Source organism: Cucurbitaria berberidis (assembly GCF_010015615.1).
Source record: "Cucurbitaria berberidis CBS 394.84 unplaced genomic scaffold K460scaffold_4, whole genome shotgun sequence".
Lineage (NCBI taxonomy): Eukaryota > Fungi > Ascomycota > Dothideomycetes > Pleosporales > Cucurbitariaceae > Cucurbitaria > Cucurbitaria berberidis.
Window position 1 is genome coordinate 3,763,016 of NW_024468938.1, and position 18,267 is coordinate 3,781,282.

The window sequence follows — 18,267 nt, forward strand, 5'->3', positions numbered from 1 at the left end:
GTCCAATTGCCAATCGGGCCGGAGTAGTTTTAACAAGATCCCGCTGCGCAGACTGATCCGTCTTCTATCTAATATCTACACTCATAACTTACACGTTATACACTCAAAATTCACCATATCTTGCTCTTAGTTCGCTACGTCTTCGTCTCTCTCAGGCATTCCCGCCCTTCCATTGCACAACTAGCGCTTTCCGCAGCTCATCTTCCCTCTTGCCAAGCACGTTGATTCCCCTCTCTACACAAGCGCGTTCTACCTCCACTTTGTTCAGCGCGGCCCATCCGCCGTCTCTCTCGATCAACGCGTCGTCTTTCCACAAATAGCCCAGCCGCTGTCCGACGTTCCTTTGCAGTAGCCATTTCGGAGGAGTGAGGTAGAGCCAGTCGAAGATGCGCGAATGACAATTGTACTGCGCAGACGTGAGTAGAAGCTCGAAGGGCGACATTGACTCCAGGTTGAAATTGGCAACCGCTGCGCCTGGCATGACTTGAGCGTTCTTCTTGAAGTCGGTGGATTCAGAAGTTGTAGGTAGAGTACCGCCGGCGCGTCGGTCTTTCATCATGAGACGCGTGGAATCCAGCGTGACTCTCCTCAGTCGCTCCTGCCGTATTTTCTCGATTTTGCCCAACGTTCTCTGGACTTGGCTCGGAATCCGACATGCCTCCGGAATCACAGGGGTGAGGTAGATGACTATGAGAGGTGTCCATTCGCCCATGCACAGCATCAATGCAGCAAATGCCGGCAACCGCCGTACATCCTTTTTGCTTCGTAGGACAATCTGCCATTCTGCGCGAGTGAGGACTTCACTCATGTCCTGACCCGAGGACTTTGCTGCCTTCTCGCGCAGTTGCTTTGCGAGTTTCGCCGTTTGCCGTACGTGTGAGATGCCGGTTTTGTAAAAGCTCAGGTAGCCGCGACCAGCTGCCCACAGGTAAGATGCGATATTTTGATCTGCCTTCCGTGCAGGTATATTGATTTCGGGCGCGTACGTGAAGAGCGGCGGGTTCAAGTTCTCCTTCGCCTTGACAATGGGGACGGTTGTGGAAGCGGTGGACGGTCGTTTAGCGAGGACGGTTGTAGAACTGGACAGTCCTGGAGAGGCGCCATGTTTTGCTGGTACGGATGTTTTCGCATCTTTCGCATGTCCAGTCGACTTCGCCGGTGGAGGAGGCATTCGGCCATAGCTGGGCTTTTTTGCTGGCGTAGCAGAAGTCGATGCATGACGCGTCCACACTCGGTTTGTATTCTTGTCTTCTCTTAAACTACTCCGCGAAGCGTCTTGCCATATGTGATAGCTCAGCGCCGGTGCAATGGCGCGCAAATGGACGTTGCGACGGCATTGAAAACTCGACGCTGCGAGGTTTGATCGTACGGAAACCGTGAAGGTCGAGAAGGTCGGCCGTGGCTTCATGGCAAACAAGGTGAAAAGTGTGAATATGCAGAAAGAAGGGAATAAAAAGGAGTGACGAAAATTGCTGTCTCGGTGTATTTTGAAATATGTGACGTCTCGATTCGCTGTTGTCAGACAAGACCGAAATGCTGCCGCGGACGCCGCGGACAACGCGATGTCATCACACCTCGCGCAAACGCTAGACCAATACCGACACGCTAAGAAGCTTCACGCGTCCCCGCCAACCTTCGTCCGTGTAGTGGAAAGGGAGCATTTGCGCCATGTCAGTGCAATTGGCGCGAGATCAAGTCTGCATGTCATAGAGATTGTATGGTGAAATCCCAACTTGTGTTATATTCTCATCCGCCACCCTTTACCAACCCCTCTTTCTCCAGTAGATACAGAAACGCAGAAACGCTTCAGTCAAAAGTACACACTTGCTCGCATGTCGCTCGCAGGGAAAAATACATAAAACTCCAAGCACATGCAAAACCCAAACTGAGGATTATATAGCCAGTGACGCCTCGCAAAGCCGCATAATCCGGACAAAATTTCTAGTCGAGCTGTTGAAGAACGCAAGGGGAAGTTAACGCCGAAGAAACGATCGAAAGAGAGAATCTCTAGCGCCTCGATTGAAAGTGAAGAAAGCCAAGCAAAGAAGGGCACACGGTTGTCGGACGTAGTCGAGCTACTGCATCCAAGACAGAATGCACCGTGGCGCTTTATGAGCTGGGTAGCACAAGCGAAGTCCACGATGGCTAGGCTGAGACGAGCGAGTACCCGAGAGGGGCGTCATGGAAGGCATGATCAGGGCCATTCGAAAAAGGTGTCCGGATTGGCTGAGACATGTCATTGTAATCATCCACACATTCAACGCTGATACTGGGCAAGCTGAGCCATGATCTCATTCATGTCGGGAGTAGCACCAGCCTGGGTGGGTGCCTGAACGGATGGAGCAACTTGCTGCCCTTGACTGGCGAAGAAAGAAGCTAGCCCTGGGAATTGGTTGCCCAAATTGGCCAGATTTGGTTGGGCTGGACCACCAAACCCAGGGGTTTGAGCAGGGCTTGGAGCTTGGGCAAGTAGGCGAGCAAGGTCGGCGTTGAACCCTGGGTTAGGGGCAGGTTGCGGGTTCTGGGGCATGTTGTTGCCAGACATGGCACTGAGTAGCTGGGATAAACTGGCAGGATCAAGAGAGGTGATGAGGTTAGAGACATTGGCTTGGCTCGTCGGTGCAGGAGGGAAGTTGGTCGTCGCCGGTTGGCTGTACTGCGGTACATTCGGGGTAGGAAAGCCGTAAGACGGCGCTGGCGGTTGTACTGGCTGTACTGGCTGTGACTGACTCTGCTTAGCATTGCTGACAAGCAAACTGGCAGTAGTAGGGTCAAGGTCGGCATATTCTGTAGGAGTTAGTAAGTTGAGACAAAGTGAGCATGTCTTCATACCATTGAATTGAACATTATTGGCCCCACCACGTCGATCGAAGATCTGCACGCTGACCTTGCCCTTGGATAAGCCCGTCGTGTCGAGTCTCACAATGGCCAACACTCCCTCGAGAATCTGCCTTCGAACAACAGCCGGCTCAGGAAACCGACCGCTAAGAATGAGGACGTTGCTACGAAGGTTTTGGGAGCGGAAAGCGTCTTCTACATAGCGGATGAAGTCCCTGTGGTCAAGTCAGTTTCATTGCAGGGTCAAATCACAGCGGAATCGCTGAGTAACAACGTGTTCAAGGTCAACATACCGAGGCAGACTTTCATTCAGAACCAGTATCTGAATGTCGGGTACTTCATGTGGCAATCTGCGAGGTAGATCTAAGCCATCCTCGGTGTAGCCTCGCCGAGGGGAGGGACTTCGATGTCTTCGAGGTGGTGTCCGTGATCTGCTACGGTATCGTGTGTCAAACCTATCGCGACTCCTGTCTCTTGACCTCATTCCTCGAGAAGGACCGCGTGGCGACGGAGATCGCATGGGCCGGTAGTCATCCCGATCGCGAAAACGCCGTTCCCTATCTCGAGGAGACAAGGGACTCCCGCCATATCGACCATCCCTGGGTGTTGGTCCTGTGCCACCTCTAGTATAGTCTGGCGAGCGCGAGCGGCGTCGGGTTCCGGTGGGTTGCGGTTCAACCTTTGCTTTTGTATTCCGCTGGGGCTTGGAGATCTCGAGATCTGCCGTTGTTAGTATCGTGTCGATGGACACAGGGGAATGGTCACACTCACGCATCTTCCGACCACGCACTGCCTGTCCTTGCTCTGCGTCCAGAGCCCGACGACATGACTCAGAGTCTAGAAATTGAACAAATCCATATGCCTGCTTTATCGATATCTGCGCGAGCCTGCCATGGCGGTAGAATCGATGGAAGATGTCCCGCTTGGTTACTTTCTCTGTAGGAAGATTACCTAACACATGTTAGATGCGTCACAGTCATAGACGGGCGTTGCGCTCACCAATGAAGAGACGAGAACCCATCGGGAACTGGTCCCACTGTCCCTCTGTCACGAACTTCCTCTCCTGGTCTAGGAACTCTTCGTACTTTCTGTTGATTTCCGGTGGCCACCGTATATCCTCATCGTCGGGTGTCTCGCTGCGCTGAGCTAGTTGTCGCTGACCTTGGCCTGGAGAAGTTGGACTCTGAACTCCAGGCCGCGGAACAGTCGTAAAGTCCTGTCTCTGCATATTCAAGGGCGGTGCTTGACTATTGCCACGCTGCTGGGTAGTGGGCGGCCTCTGGCTATACGGATGGAAAGACCTGATATCATCGTTCGGACTATAGTTGGAATGCGTAGCAGACTTGTCCTGCGCTGGAGGTCGAGGAGGAAGATTTGAAGTCGTAGACAGGGAAGAAGCTGACGCATTGGGCTGCGACTGCGCAGACACTTGAGAAGCATATTGGCCTGAAGGCGCATTGTTGGTGGCAGGTGTCAAAGAGTCCAACAAGGCTTGTACGTCAACACTGGTGGCTGCATGCGCCTCAGTCTGATAGTGAGTGCCTTGGGTAGACTGGGCTGGCGCTAGCTGGGCAGCATACGCATTGTCATGGGAGTATGGGTACGCAGAGTGAGGGTCTTGACCAGAGGCGTGTGGCGCGTCACTGGCAGAAGCGGCGCGCGACTGCTGCTGAGGGGTGAAATTGTGGATTGAAGGGGTATCATGCGCCGCCCGCGTACCCACGCTGCCACCGAACGCTGTTGACTGAAAGAAGCCTGCCGGCGCACTGCCTCCACCACTCTGTAGCTGTACATTCTGATAGCTCGACGGGTTGGACTGGTCGGCGAAGTAGGGCGTCGAGGAGAGGGTGTTGGGTGTGTGCGATTGCGGAGGGTAGTGCGAGGCTGAAGTGGTACTGCCGTTACTGTTGTCGATGGGCCCAGTGAAGTTCAAGTCCATCTGCTCTACAAGGAGGGGAATGTTGGCAGGCGAGGGGACGTTCTGCGGCTGGGGCGACTCTGGCGTCAATTGTTGGTGGCGGATGTGCTCTGCTTCTTGCGGTGGGCTGGGACCGGGTATCATATATGCTAGAGAAGCCAGGCGCAGGGCCGGTACACGGATATATGGGGGATTGCAGGGCAAGGGTCAACTCAAGGCATAGACACAGCACGCCGCCGCGACAAGGACGGGAGGGCTGGATGTGGTACTGGAGGGTGTGGTGGGAGCTGGATGGCGGGGTGGTGGAGGAGGTGGTGGTGTAGTGTTGGTGATGCTAGAGGAAGGCGAGGTGAGGTGAGGTTAGAAGCAGCACTGGTCCACTCAGCAGCCGCCGGACAACAAGTACAGAGGCGATGTGCGGGGAAGGCGGGCTCATAAAAGTGGCGAGAGGGATGGAAGGAGAAGGCGGGCAAGCGTCGTGCAGCAGATGTTGGGACACGCCGTGTGAAGATGATGCACAGGCCTTTGAGTGATGAGCAAAGGCTGAATGGAATACTTTTGCTGGCGCTCTAGAACCTAGCCCGCGCACGTGATTGGATGGTGTGTGCCTCTTAGTACGAACCATGTTGCGTCTTCCCCCGATTGGAGACGCCTCTCATCCTCACTTTGATCCTTGGAAAATACTAGATAATATGCATGCTCTCCGCTTTCGCTCCATCCTTGCACACCCTACTTCCGTCACGAGACTCCCGCCAGCAGCAGCAGTGCATCGTCAATTCACCTTGTTGACTGCGAGGCACATCAGCAACAACAGCAGCAGCAACAACAACAACAGCAGCAGCAGCAGTGCAAATGACGACGAGCTCCAGGCGGCACGCACATGGCTTGCGAAGCTGCATGCAGAGGCGATCCCTCTCAAAAGCATCGGCGAATTGAGCTTCAGCAGGTCGTCCGGCCCTGGCGGACAGAATGTGAACAAGTATGACAAACTCACGAAAAGTACACGGCTCGCGCCCATACTAAGCATGCCCAAAGAGTCAATTCTAAAGCTACTTTGAGAGTGCCCCTGGATGCGTTGCTGCACCATGTCCCCACTGCTCTCCATGGCCACATTAAGCGATGCCGTTATGCAGCCGCCAAGTCCAACACGCTCCTAGTCCAAGCCGACGACAGTCGAAAACAGAGCGACAATGCCCACAGCTGCTACAAGCGTTTATATGAAGCAATCGTCGAAGCGGGGCACAACGCAGTGCCGGCCCAAACATCCGCGGAGCAGGTGCAGCGAGTCAAAGACTTGTACGTTCTTCAGCCTATCTGCCCGACGACCCGACCGCTGACAAGCCGACAGACAAAAGTCGGACAACGAGCGCCGCCTAAAGACCAAGAAGCAGCAAAGTGCTAAGAAGACGTCAAGAAGAGGCCGGGGTGATGATTGATTCATGATTCAAAGGCAGCGCTCTGCGACACCGGTTGCTACCACAGTAGCATCGCTTCGCTTGGCCGTCCAGGTGACGTGGTCCGACTCGGCCTCATAGCACACATGTCACGATAAGGCGCTTGTAGCCGCAGCGGTGTAGCTCATGGCGCTCCGTCTGATAAGACATGTCAGAGATGCTTGGTACCCCTAATTTGCTGGCGAGGCTGCCCAAACCCTTCACCTCTCCAACGCCGAGTTGAGCTTCTGCAGCTCTTCATTCGCAGCCCAGTACTTGATGCTCGCCCGGATCACCGCCTCTGCATCGTGCCTCCTTCCCTCTTGCTGCAGTGATCTGGCCAAGCTGGCAACCTTATCTCCAGAACCTTCACCGTCTTCTAGCGCTCGCATATACTTTCGAAGAGCTACACGCAGCACTTTCTGGAGAGCTGGATCCGCATCCGCGGATAACCGATTGAGAGATACCAACTGACGAACAGCGACTTCGGAGAGCCGGACAGACTCGCTGGGATATTCCTGGATGGTAGAGCTTATCAAGTCGAGCGCGTCTCCCAATGCAGGAGGGAATTTGGGATCGGCAGGGTTGCGACCGAATAATTTCATGCGGAACCTGCAGATGGCGGTTTCTATAGCGAAAAGCGAATTCTCCTGTAGGTAATCCAAGACATGCTGCAATATTTGTGGTATGCAAGGTAGCTGGTCGAATTCCGCAAACATGCCGAAGAAGTGCTCCGCAAGTCTGGGTTTGCCTTGGAACTGCTTCATGGCGGAATCGAAAATGGCGAGCGGAATTGCGCCAGTGAGCACAGGCGCAGCTGCCAGATTCTGGAGGGCCACCTCATCGACGCCATCGTCCTGCTTCAATGTCGGATTTACGTCTTCTGCTGTGATTTCTGGCAGTGCAATCATATCCACATCCTCGCCCTCGTCTGTTTGCTGTTTTTTGGTGCGATCAATGTCCAGCCCCAGGATCTTCCTCCGCCCTGCAATCTTGCCAACGTACATGGTCTCCAGCTTGGCGTACTCTAGCCACAGATACTCCGAGTTCTTGCAAAACCTCAGTCCACGCTGCATGTAACTCCGCGCATTTGTGATGTCCGCCTGCGTGTCCATGAAGTAGTTGGCCGCGTAGATCCATATGTCTGGCTTGGTGGGATGCAGGCGTGCGACCGATGTGAAGATGTCATTCAGCCTCTTGTATGCCTTGTCCTTGCGCGCGAAGTCAATGTACTGCATCCAGAGCGTCAGGTCGCCCGGGAACTTCTTGGTTGCGCGGTTGTAGAGGAAATAGATGGACCGCTGTCCAGCACCCTTGTACCGAACACCCAATCGTTTGATTCGTTTTCGGCGGAGCGCGTCGGCATTCTTCTCAAACTCGATGTATCGCAGGTAGTCGGAGGGATGCGAGCCGCGTGCATTGATGATATGCTCAAAGTCGGAGCGCTTCCTAGCTATTGAACTTATTTCTTCCTGGGGACCATTAGCAGACGCCTTGATTGCGTAGACAATTGCCAGCCTACCCTTGTGAAGATTTTCTTGCGCTCAAGCTCGTTCAACTCTGTCGCCGACTGCTCGAGGTAAAAACGAGCCTTGTCACTTGGGCCTGCCATTGTCTGCGGGGTGGGAATAAGAGCAAAGGAAGCTTGCGATGGAAAAAAAGTTGTCGGTCGAGAAGACTGCTCGCCTAAAGTTGCTCCTGCCGATTGGCGCCTTGGCTTACGACGGTGAACCCTGACTGACCTCCGCCAGCTTCAGGAGAAACGCGTGCCGTGTTTCTGCTTCCCAAGTCTCAATTCTCAACGCTCTTTTGCTTCTTTCTTTTTCTTGGAGCGGCGGGGTACCGAGCCACCCTTCAGAACCCATTTCATCATGGCTTTCAAAGACAAAGAAGGCGACACCGTCGCATCGGTAGGCGCTCGTAGATCTCACCTCCGACATCTCCGCATACTCACAGTCCACAGTTCAACGGCAAATGGATATCATATTCGCACACGCTTATGGCATACGGTAAGCAACCATGGCAAATCACCTCATGATTCTGGGCTAATTCCAATTGCAGCTGCCTTTGTCGGAGCCCTAATTGTCGGACTGTACGCTGTCACCCCACGAATGCCCATCGACGCGACTGAACACCCACAGATGGCTCCACTACCACAAGATCGTACAAAATGAATTCTACGTCAGTACTCGAGGCTTCGCAAAGCTTCAAACCGGCTGACCATGATCGTAGGGCTATCCCGAGGAATGGTTTCCCTCCGTCTCTTCGACCATCGGAGACCGCTATCCCGAGCGCTCCGTCTTCATGCTGTTCATTGCCCTTACATCAGGTACGCCTGGCGAAGAAACTTACAGTGGTTCATATTTAACAATATCCAGGTCCCCGCTTCGTATTGGTCGGCCTCTGGTATATTTTGACCAACCGGCCAAACTCGTCCCTCCCCAAATTCGTCGCCGGCGTGGGCATATTCCGAACCCTGACATGCGGAGGTTGGACATACGTGACGTCGACTGATGACCACGACTGGCACGACATCTTCATGATTTCATACCTCGTAGCGACACTCCCATGGACACTCGGCTGCCTGGCTTTGAGCCCAGCGAACCCAACAGCCATCAAATACCGGAAGCTTTTCGCTGGATCCTTCTTTGCGACTCTTGTGCCTCTGATCTACTTTTTCATTCAGCACAAAGTGCATCGGGTTGCTGGAGGTAAGTTTGCGCTATCCCATTACGCTATCTATGCTAAAATCCATCCAGCATACACCATCTACTCATTCTTCGAGTGGGCGCTTGTACTGCTCGACGTAGCATTCGATGCAGTTACGGTAGTCGAGTTCCAAAATTTCGAGGTTGTGATAAAGGATATACGTGGTGTATCTCGCGTGTACGTCCCAAGACTCCCAAAGTAGATAGACGCCCCTCACGAATACAAATGGTCTGCGAATATATTCTGATTTGTTGTGTCCTCCAGTGCGGGAAACAGGTCCGTATCCGACACTATTCTTGAGAAAGAGTAAGTCTATATCGAAAGTCCAGTGAGAATGGTTCTGATTGCGGTCCAGGAGAGGCAAGGAGATCGGCGCGACCTTTTCAGGTGCCTTCTCTTGGCTTGGCTTTCTTCATGCTGTAGCAGACGTCTACAACGGGGTAGGTCGAGTCTTTACCCCGTCGAGATCCTGTAACTCATGGTTTTTGTAGTTTGTATTTTGGTCCATGTTGACCTCTCTCGGAGTATGCGTATGGTGTGAGTATTCGCCTTCTACTCTTCTTATATACACGCTGACCCTATCTAGATTTCCCACTCTGGCATATGGGCATCTCCGGTTATGAAGCCATAATTTTGTGCACACTCTCCCCATTCTTCCTAGGGATTAGGCCACTTCGCTTCCTTGTTACTCGCTACACATGGTTCTTCCATCTGCTATCACTCCCAGGCCTTCTGGCGTTTCTCGCAAAGTCTCCCGAGAACCGCCTGTTCTCCGTTGGATTTGGCCTTTCGATGTCATGTCTCTCTTGGGCCGGTACTTTCTATGCAGAACGATCTCAGCCACATCGTCTCGAGGGACGTATCTCGGCATTCTCACTGGGTCTAATAGCTTCCAGTGTCGCCAAGTTCGCTTTCTGGACGAACAACCCCATCTGGCCGATCATGCATGAGCCAAATGGTGGCTGGAACAAGACCGGCCTGGTACTGGCTGTGATTGCCATACTGATATCAACAAGATCGACAGCCAGCTCCGGTGCAGATATTCCAGCGCCAGGCCCGACTAGAGGATCTTCAGTGTTTGCAGGCTTTGGTCTCGCCGGTCTGTTCTTTGCTATGCACTCGTTGCTTTCGGACTCGAGCACCATGATTTCATGGGTCTGGGAAGGATATCCTGTCCGTGGCCCGCTTGCTGTTCCCCATGGTGCTTGGACTTTGCTGGCCATGGGCGTTGGTCTTAACATCGGACTATTTGCTCCAAATCTATCTCGGTCATGGGCTTTCTATGGTGTGGGCTCCATTGGAGCTGCTGTATTGACCACCTACAGCCACTGGAGTGGATACTACGGCGCCCTTGTCCTTGCCGTGTACACCATGGCTGCCGCCCCAGTGCTCATCACTCATGCTGCCCGCCACTCTCCCGGCAAAACATTTGGCCTTGCTTTCTTAGTTTACAACCTCATGGTCCTCTTCCACGTCTGGGTTGTCGCCTATGCCTTCGTTCCTGGCGGCCCGCTTGTCCGCGAACGCACCGATTGGGTCATGACCGCTATGATGCTGCAAATCGGCGCAGGGATCTTCAGCGTCTCAACCCAGTCACCCGCCGCAAAGACGTACAAAGGCAAAGCCGTCATCACCGCAGCGTCTAGTAGACAGCGCTCGTATTACCTTTATATTCTCGGCGCCATTGAGCTGCTCGCTATCGCTACCGCGTACTTGCGGTTCCCCTCGTACGACTACACTCCTTATAATCCCGAGACCAAATCGATCACTGCGGGTATCTGGACAATCCATTTCTCCTTGGATAATGACATGTGGTCGTCGGAATACCGCATGCGCGATCTCATCAAAGAGCTCGAAGTCGACGTCATTGGCCTATTGGAAAGCGATCTCCAGCGCATCATCATGGGTAACCGCGACACGACGCAGTTCCTCGCCGAAGACCTGGGCATGTGGGTCGACTACGGCCCGGGACCCAACAAGCACACCTGGGGCGCCGCATTACTCTCCAAGTTCCCCATTGTCAATTCCACACACCACCTTCTACCAAGTCCCGTTGGCGAACTGGCGCCCGCGATCGAGGCCACAATCGACGCGTACGGCACCCTCGTCGATGTCTTCGTGTTTCACTCGGGACAGGAGGAGGATCCCGAGGATCGCAGATTACAGTCTCTGTACTTGGCGGAGAGAATGAAGGCGACGTCCAGGCCAGCGATTCTGCTGAGTTATCTTGTTCTCAAGCCGGGCGAGGGAAATTACAATACCTATGTTGGCGAGAAGAGCGGAATGAAGGATATCGACCCCACGGACTGGGATAGGTGGTGCGAGTACATTCTCTACAAGGGTCTTAGGCGTACGGGTTACGCTCGAGTTTCTCGACATACCATCACGGACACGGAACTACAGGTACGTTTACGTTTTCTCTCCTACTTGGTCACCTACTGGATCTGTGCATATGCTAACGCTTGACAGCTCGGCAAGTTCGTCGTCGATCAACCCGAGAATGGGCACGAGTTGATTCATGAGAGCCAAGTCCCACCTGGCCTGCGCTTCCCAGATCTCTTCAAGGGTGAGGGTGTTAGAGGTCATAGGTACCACGTTTTCGACGAGCCTAGGTACTATGCTTAAAGTGGTGGAGGGAAATAGGGGTTCACACTTTGAGAGACGACATTGGAGAATTTGGACGTGGTCGCGAATTGTACAGTATGCACGAAGAAATCAAAAGTTATGTGAATGATCATTTCTCAAGTTTCAATTGAGGGCACCCCAATTCGCGTCTATAAAAGTACAGCCTATTCCCGCTGCTGTTGCCACCACTTAGCCCCGGAAACACAGAGCTCCTATGGAGCTCACACAGACGCCCGTAAACATGCATTGCATTTGTGCGAAGAGGCTCGCATACCTATCATCAGGCCTCGGAACGAAGCCCGTCCGTACTTTTGATCATCAGCCATGCGCCTTCGTCAACGTCCCCCCGTCATGACATCCCCAGAAGCCGCCGCTCCTACTTCACCCCCCGTCGAGATAGGCCCCAGTAGTTTCGCTCAGTATGCTCATTTGGCTACGGCAGCACTCAGGACCTGCGTCCTAAAGAAGCCGCCCTTTGTCCGCTCGATAACTTGTTGGTAGACAGACTGTGGTGGGTGGTTCATGACGACTGTGCCGGCCTGGTAGTCGATCTTGGCGTCGACACGTGTGTCGCGGATGAGGTTGACGATCCACTTCTCGCCCTCGTCTTGTGAGAGGCCGAGACGCGTTGAGAGGTCCCTGACTGGCGTTAGTACTGTAACTCTACATTGATGGGCTAGCCGAAGACTCACTTGATGTCGATGCGCTGGTGAATCTTGCAGTAGCTCTCTGAGATCAAATGTCTCGCCGCATCCACAAACGAATCCGCCGCACCCAGCAAGAAGAAGTCGTTCTTGAGAATCTCCTCTGTCTCGCTCAACTTCTTCTGCGCCTCCTCAAAGTCAAAGTCAATGTACAGCGCCTTGATGAAGTCCGTTACCGGATCGTTGTACTCGTACCCTTCCTGCCTCACAATCCTAATGAGGTCCTTGAGCTGCTTCTGGTACTGGTTCGAATTCCTTCCCTTGTTGCGACCGGTGATAACGGCAGCGGCCAGGTAGCGCAGGATCCATGGGCAGTTTGTCTGAATGGTGTTGATGTATGCGGGGGAGAAGAACATGTCGGTAAGTGCTTCGCGGGAGGATTCGTGGTTGAAGAGGGGGAAGAGCGACCAGTGAAGCAACCAGGTGCGGTGCTGGAGTTGTGCGAGCGGGTTGTTGAAGAGGCGTGTGTCGATGATTTCCTTGAGCTTGTTGATCTCTTCTATGGCCGAGTCCCAGTTTACGGAGAGGATCTCGCAGGCGAGCTTGCCCCAGGTGGCTTCACGCTCCTTGTCGCCGTCGGTAGTCTACGAGACGTTAGCATGATAAAAACAAAGATCAATATGGTAAAACCCACCAGAACCCTGAACCGGTACAGCAACTCAGCAGCATGCGGGTAGACACCGCAGCTGTACTGGAACTGCCCAAACTCATACAACTGGTTCACCATGTCCACCTCGACACCATGGCTCTCCTTCAAGTATGCCAAATTCTGCACCTTGTCGCTCCTCAGGTTGGTCACCACGTTCTCGTCGTCCAAAAGTCCCGAGATCTTGCTCGTCTCCTGCTCCAGCCGATCGCGCGTCTGCAGCACCTGGTCGCGCTTTTGCTTGTACTCGTCGGGCATGTCGTCGAGGTCGTGCACTTCCTGGTACAGCTGGCCTACAAAGTCGGTCATGTTGGTGGACTTGAGGAGCTCGAGAAGCAGCTTTTTCTGGTCGAGCGGTTGCTCGGCATCTTCGTCGCTGGAGAAGTTGAGGAGCGGGTAGACGAGATGGCGGTCGAGGTTGGGCATGAGCTTGGGGAGGAGGCTGTATTGTGCGGCGATGTCGACGCCATCGGTCGCTGAGTCGGCCATGTTGGGTGGTTGGCGCGGTGCTCTGTGTGGTCGAGGTGAGTGCAGAGGTGGTGTTGCAGCGGGCGCGAAATTCGCTATGTCGGCAGCGGCGGTGGTGGGGTTCGCGGAGGTGAAGGGAAAAATGACTGTGCGTAGCGAGCACCCCTGCAACGCTAAACTTTTGGTGTTGAGCCGCAAACCTCGCTGCAGAGGCTTATCGACATCAGCACAGCAGCCGTGCCGTTCAGGTTCCATTCCCTCTTCCTGTGTATACTGTAATTCATACTGTCGCAATGCCTCGGATACAGACTTTTGCCCCGCTGTTGAGGCCACTGGCACCTCCTAGAGCAGTCGCATGCCAGCAGCACATGCGCTTCTCGACCGCAACACGACTATTCGCTGATCGTATGCCTCTCCAATGTGCCTTTAGTTACATCCCATATTAACAGCTGTTACCAGAGACTCCTTCAACAGCGACAGAACCCCTCAAACCCGCTTCGGACCCTTCTTTACCTCCAAATGCATCTCCTGAGGCTCCCTCAACACCCCAGCAAGCCCAGCGCGCCGCCGACTTAGCAACAGCTGAAGCCATCACCGAGTCGGACAGCGCGCAACCGCCAGAGCCCAAGCCTACACTTCCCTCTCAGCGACCCAGGGCTACGAAGACCAAGACCGTTGAGCCCACTACCCCCAGCCTTCCCAAAAGTGCCTTCCAGCTCAACAAATTCAAACCCGAGTCCCGCACACAAAAGGAGATCCGGTTACGAAATGCGGCAAAAGCTTCGCCCGCGCAACGCGCAACCAATATCGAGCTCCCCCCGCCAAAGTACCACATCTCCCGCTCCGCCTCCAAGAACCTCCCCATATACACAGACTATAAGCGCGGTGGCAACCTGCACCTGACAACCATACGGAAAATCACTGGCGATCTGTCTGCGTTGCGGGACGAGTTACGCGTGTTTCTGAATAAGAAGAATGAGGAGGTCACGATCAATAGTTTGACGGGGCACGTCATTGTCAAAGGGCATCACACGAGCGAGATTGCCGAGTTTCTGAAAGCACGGGGTATGTAGGAGAAACGAGGAGACTCGAGTAGAAAGAGTTCGGAAGGACCTAGTAGTGCAGATATAGCCTCGAAGGAATAGAGCAGAGGATTGACAATGACGTAGCGTTTGTGTATCATATGTATAAGAGCTAGCATTGGCGGGAATCGATGAGCTTCAAGAATTTGCAAGTGTATGACGTGTATGTATAGGGAGACATGATCAGTAAAAGCCGTACGCATGTTCATGAGCAAGAGAAGACAAGCACATGAGAGACTACTTTTGTATTATCGCCCTCGAAGATCGAACCCTCGTATGGTCCTTTGTTTGGACCCATAGATTACGAAAGACCCCATATGTTGCCCCGAGCAAGCTTTATCTTTTGGCCTGTCAGGCAGACTCATCAGAATCAAAGTCTACGCAGACCGGAGCTTCCTCCATAGCCGTGTTAGAACATGACCGAGAGAAAATGTACTATGTTGTAATTAGTAGGTGCTCAAAATGAGAATGAAGATAACTTACTGTGATAGAGCTAGTTGTTTGCGACATCATCCTCGACCTCGCGTTTGGCGGAGGCGGAATGGGGAGAGCAAAGAAGCCAGCACATGTCCGCCACGCAACGCCGTATGCAACCGATAGGAGAGCGCTTCTCGACATTGGCTGAGACAGAATAATGAGAGCGCTTCTCAACGTTGACGGAGGCAGAGTGGGGAGAGCAGAGAACCCAGCACATGTCCGCCACGCAACGTAGTATGCAATAAAGGAGGGGAGAGCGCTTCTCGATGTTGGCGGAGGCAGAATGTGAAGAGCGCCTCTCGATGTTGGCGGAGGCATGGGGAGGTAAGCAAACAAGGAAGCACATCTTGTCCATGCAAATCATTTCGCATGTATTTCGTGGTTGAGGCGGTGGAGTCGGCCCGGCAGAGCTCTTCTCGATACCGCTGGGGGCGCACAGCGTGATGCACATGCCCTGATCGGAGTCGTTGCAAAACTGGCGGCAGCCCTCTGGTGAAGCCTGGACATCTCCATCCTGGGCCATCACTTCAAGGGTAGCGAGGTGGGCGACTTCTTCAGTCTGGCCTTGCGCCTGGCACTCTGCATAGTAGCAGTTGCGCAAGACACACACCCAATGGATGCAACGACGCTGTCCGCCGGCTTGAGACTCATCCGTGCCCTCCATCTTGATTGCAACGGTGCGATTGTCGAGATCAGCCTCATTGATGACGAGCGCGCCGTCAAGGTCCTTGGGCATCTCGGACTCATCTTTGAGGCACATGTGGCGGCAGGTCGCATCAAGGCAGGCGATGATGCAGTATGACTTGGCTTCCTGCGTCTCGCGCTTGACGTCGATACCAGCCGTAAACTCATACGACTGTGGCACGGCCGGTCCGCAGGCCTGGCAAGCTTGACACTATGCACTTGTCAGTCACTGTCCTCTCACCGGGTCTCACCAACCCCGCGCAGTCGCGAAAAGGCGGGCTAGATGAGTAAACATACCTTGTCGCCGTAGTACTCGCAAACGAAGTCACGACAGAAGTCGGCGCCTTCATGACGGTTCAGGCAGCCAGTAAAGAAGGCATGGCAACCAGTCTGGCACTGGGCTGCGCTGGAGTTGATGACATTGGACGCAGACGTGGCGGCAACGAGGCCGACAAGGAAGAAGAGCGCGAGCATCTTGAGAAGAGTAGTCGCGATCATTGTGACGGTTGTGGTGACGCTGTCGAGATGCAAGTGCTTGGTGATACACTGTGGTGGGTTGAATGGGTGGAGGTGAGGAAAGTGGAGGTGAGGAAAAGAAGTGGACAAGTCAAGTCGAGGCCGAGCGGTTTAAGAGCTTGGAGGGCGGCGTGACGTAGAGCAAAATAGAACAGCATGGAGCAAAATAGAACGCCGGAGAAAGCGCGCTGGTGAAGGTGAAAGTGAAAAGAAGGTGCGCTCCACCGCTCTTTCCAAATTGGACCGAAGCAACAAACGCGCAAGAGCAAGCACGCAACCTCAAAACTGGCCATGGAAACGCATACTCCCAGCCTCAGAATATCAGTAGGAGTCGCACTGGAGAGCCCATAGCATGATTGTGGAAGCAATGTCATCCTTCGTCTACCAAGTTGTTGATATTAAAGTTCTCGTGCAACACATAAAACCCGCAAGCCCTCACCCTTGGGCTAGGCGAGGCTAGGCGGCATGAGAGTTATCCACATGATGCGTACCGAATCATACAAGTAGAAGGGTAATCCCAAAACACCTTTGAGAAATTCACCAGTGCTTCACTTTCTTACCGACCCTCTACAGCAGAACACTACATGTGGCCAAGCTCCATCGAGCTTTCATAACCTCGGAAAGCTATCGCATCACTCTCGCCGAATACAAAGAGATGATAAATATGTAGATTACACTACAGTGACAAGGGTAAGGGTGTATCATGTCTACAAGCACAAGATCAGCACCGTCAAAGCTACGACATCGTCGTTTAGGGTCCCCGACACGTTTGCAGATGAATCCTTTACAAAAGGAAAAAGATAGTGAGAAGGTGAAGGCTAAGATCAAGAAGCGGAACGCGCAGCTAGAGTATGAGAAGGACTTGGTTGAGAGAATGTGAAGGCAGCCGCGATTAACATGTGCGCAAGGTTAGGGAAGTCGATAAGAAGATCTTGAGATAGAGGGGAACATTGAAAAGAGTTTGCGTTGAGGATTCAGGATTGAGTACGTAGCTTCCCAACTTCATATTTTGAGGAGCTATTCAGTTGCTTGGAAACCAAGACGTAACATGAGAAGATGGAAGTGAAGGAAAGGGTAGCCGACAGGGGGCTCAAGAAGGAGATCAAGGTCGGTGAGGCCGGTGAGGCTAATGGAAAAAAACCTACGTGAAAGAGTTTATACTGATCCTGGAAGAGACCTAGCTAATGATGGATGCAACAAACGCGGCACGATTCACCACCCCAGCAGCACCATCTGCGACATTTAGCCATCATAAAACGGAAGGGAGCGGATAAGGGTTGACATTGCTATGACGACGCGAGACCACGCTAGATGTCAAACTCATTGTCTTGTTTCCAACAGGTCCTGGAATCTCTCCACGGTCCTCCTTGCTTGGTGCCATGTACAAGTTCTAGGGTCATGTAATCGGTCTACAACTAGCATGTCTGCTGTACAAAGAACCTGCATGCCGAGTTCTTGGGTCATCTGAAGTGAGATCGTGCCATGTATCTGGGTCAAGCTACCCGCAGTGCCGTATTAGACATGATTGGTTCGTGGAGACATCGAGATAGCGAGGCGCTATGGCGTTGCTGATAGCTGCTCAAGACACAAAAGAATACCTTTCATAGTCCTCAAAAGCTCCTCGTAGACCGGGACGTAGGCTGTGCTCCTTACCTTGAGCTAGCGGTGTCACTTCAGGATGACCAAGGGCCGTTGATGTTTCTAGGTGGAGGTTTCGCAGTGGTAGCTGAGGACTCAAAGTCGACGGTTACATTTAGCCTACACGATAAGGAAGATGTAAGGTCGTGAACACGGCCGCAGCTGAATTCATCCAGTGCCCAATATGAATGAGCGGAGTTTTAGCTCACCACCGATACGAGGAACACCATAAGCGAGAACGCCGTAAGCCATGTCTTCCTGCGAGATGGAGAGCGTGCAAGGCGCGGCATATCTGGGGAGCCGTTGAGTAACGTAGGTGCCAACCGTGGAGCCCCAGGTCTGGAGCCATTCACCTCTGGCTTGAACAATACAGAGTTTACCACGTTATCTTTCTGAGCGGCGGTACGTTGAATAGCGGCTAGGCCAGCTAATGCAGGTGGTCCACACACATGTATTGAATCTTGAGATTGTGGGATTCTAGGGTTCGCGCGGATGGTCAGAGAAAGCGGGAAGCCTAAAATCATGGGGT

The 18,267-nt window shown here is 53.3% G+C and overlaps 8 protein-coding genes across 8 annotated transcripts; 3 read left to right on the top strand and 5 right to left on the bottom strand.

Annotated features, from left to right (window-relative positions):
* Nucleotides 1–151: 151 nt before the first annotated feature.
* On the bottom strand, nucleotides 152–1,171 carry K460DRAFT_288814 (uncharacterized protein; the record flags this gene model as incomplete). Its single annotated transcript, XM_040929077.1, has 1 exon — nucleotides 152–1,171. One exon carries the CDS (start codon nucleotides 1,169–1,171, stop codon nucleotides 152–154), a length of 1,020 nt encoding a protein of 339 aa, XP_040786630.1.
* Nucleotides 1,172–2,257: 1,086 nt separating this feature from the next.
* On the bottom strand, nucleotides 2,258–4,900 carry K460DRAFT_289229 (uncharacterized protein; the record flags this gene model as incomplete). Its single annotated transcript, XM_040929106.1, has 5 exons — nucleotides 2,258–2,787; nucleotides 2,833–3,053; nucleotides 3,132–3,558; nucleotides 3,610–3,789; nucleotides 3,838–4,900. 5 exons carry the CDS (start codon nucleotides 4,898–4,900, stop codon nucleotides 2,258–2,260), a joined length of 2,421 nt encoding a protein of 806 aa, XP_040786631.1.
* Nucleotides 4,901–5,420: 520 nt separating this feature from the next.
* On the top strand, nucleotides 5,421–6,303 carry K460DRAFT_368942 (uncharacterized protein). Its single transcript, XM_040933872.1, has 3 exons — nucleotides 5,421–5,735; nucleotides 5,792–6,052; nucleotides 6,105–6,303. The coding sequence occupies exons 1-3, from the start codon at nucleotides 5,449–5,451 to the stop codon at nucleotides 6,190–6,192; spliced, it is 636 nt and encodes a 211-aa protein (XP_040786632.1). The 5' UTR covers nucleotides 5,421–5,448; the 3' UTR covers nucleotides 6,193–6,303.
* K460DRAFT_368944 (uncharacterized protein) lies at nucleotides 5,996–7,819 on the bottom strand. Its single transcript, XM_040933873.1, has 2 exons — nucleotides 7,712–7,819; nucleotides 5,996–7,661 (listed from the first exon to the last, which is right to left on the bottom strand). The coding sequence occupies exons 1-2, from the start codon at nucleotides 7,799–7,801 to the stop codon at nucleotides 6,411–6,413; spliced, it is 1,341 nt and encodes a 446-aa protein (XP_040786633.1). The 5' UTR covers nucleotides 7,802–7,819; the 3' UTR covers nucleotides 5,996–6,410.
* A 241-nt stretch (nucleotides 7,820–8,060) lies between these two features.
* On the top strand, nucleotides 8,061–11,523 carry K460DRAFT_379093 (uncharacterized protein; the record flags this gene model as incomplete). The annotated part of the gene is made up of 12 exons (XM_040935140.1): nucleotides 8,061–8,099; nucleotides 8,153–8,198; nucleotides 8,251–8,281; nucleotides 8,331–8,370; nucleotides 8,422–8,518; nucleotides 8,568–8,900; nucleotides 8,949–9,075; nucleotides 9,163–9,204; nucleotides 9,254–9,338; nucleotides 9,390–9,435; nucleotides 9,485–11,301; nucleotides 11,368–11,523. 12 exons carry the CDS (start codon nucleotides 8,061–8,063, stop codon nucleotides 11,521–11,523), a joined length of 2,859 nt encoding a protein of 952 aa, XP_040786634.1.
* Nucleotides 11,524–11,948: 425 nt separating this feature from the next.
* K460DRAFT_357705 (eukaryotic translation initiation factor-like protein 3 subunit E) lies at nucleotides 11,949–13,362 on the bottom strand (the record flags this gene model as incomplete). The annotated part of the gene is made up of 3 exons (XM_040932051.1): nucleotides 11,949–12,162; nucleotides 12,216–12,811; nucleotides 12,862–13,362. The coding sequence occupies 3 exons, from the start codon at nucleotides 13,360–13,362 to the stop codon at nucleotides 11,949–11,951; spliced, it is 1,311 nt and encodes a 436-aa protein (XP_040786635.1).
* A 272-nt stretch (nucleotides 13,363–13,634) lies between these two features.
* K460DRAFT_408380 (uncharacterized protein) lies at nucleotides 13,635–14,414 on the top strand (the record flags this gene model as incomplete). Its single annotated transcript, XM_040937155.1, has 2 exons — nucleotides 13,635–13,746; nucleotides 13,801–14,414. The coding sequence occupies 2 exons, from the start codon at nucleotides 13,635–13,637 to the stop codon at nucleotides 14,412–14,414; spliced, it is 726 nt and encodes a 241-aa protein (XP_040786636.1).
* Nucleotides 14,415–14,870: 456 nt separating this feature from the next.
* K460DRAFT_157012 (uncharacterized protein) lies at nucleotides 14,871–15,869 on the bottom strand. Its single transcript, XM_040926855.1, has one exon. The coding sequence runs from the start codon at nucleotides 15,658–15,660 to the stop codon at nucleotides 14,917–14,919; it is 744 nt and encodes a 247-aa protein (XP_040786637.1). The 5' UTR covers nucleotides 15,661–15,869; the 3' UTR covers nucleotides 14,871–14,916.
* Nucleotides 15,870–18,267: the final 2,398 nt, after the last annotated feature.

Coding starts and splice junctions, on each gene's coding strand:
- K460DRAFT_368942 (XM_040933872.1), top strand. CDS start 5,449: ATGCATGCTCTCCGCTTTCGCTCCATCCTTGCACACCCTACTTCCGTC. Junction 5,736..5,791: donor GGCGGACAGAATGTGAACAA/GTATGACAAACT, acceptor GCATGCCCAAAG/AGTCAATTCTAAAGCTACTT. Junction 6,053..6,104: donor GTGCAGCGAGTCAAAGACTT/GTACGTTCTTCA, acceptor ACAAGCCGACAG/ACAAAAGTCGGACAACGAGC.
- K460DRAFT_157012 (XM_040926855.1), bottom strand. CDS start 15,660: ATGTGCCTCAAAGATGAGTCCGAGATGCCCAAGGACCTTGACGGCGCG.
- K460DRAFT_368944 (XM_040933873.1), bottom strand. CDS start 7,801: ATGGCAGGCCCAAGTGACAAGGCTCGTTTTTACCTCGAGCAGTCGGCG. Junction 7,662..7,711: donor GCAAGAAAATCTTCACAAGG/GTAGGCTGGCAA, acceptor AATGGTCCCCAG/GAAGAAATAAGTTCAATAGC.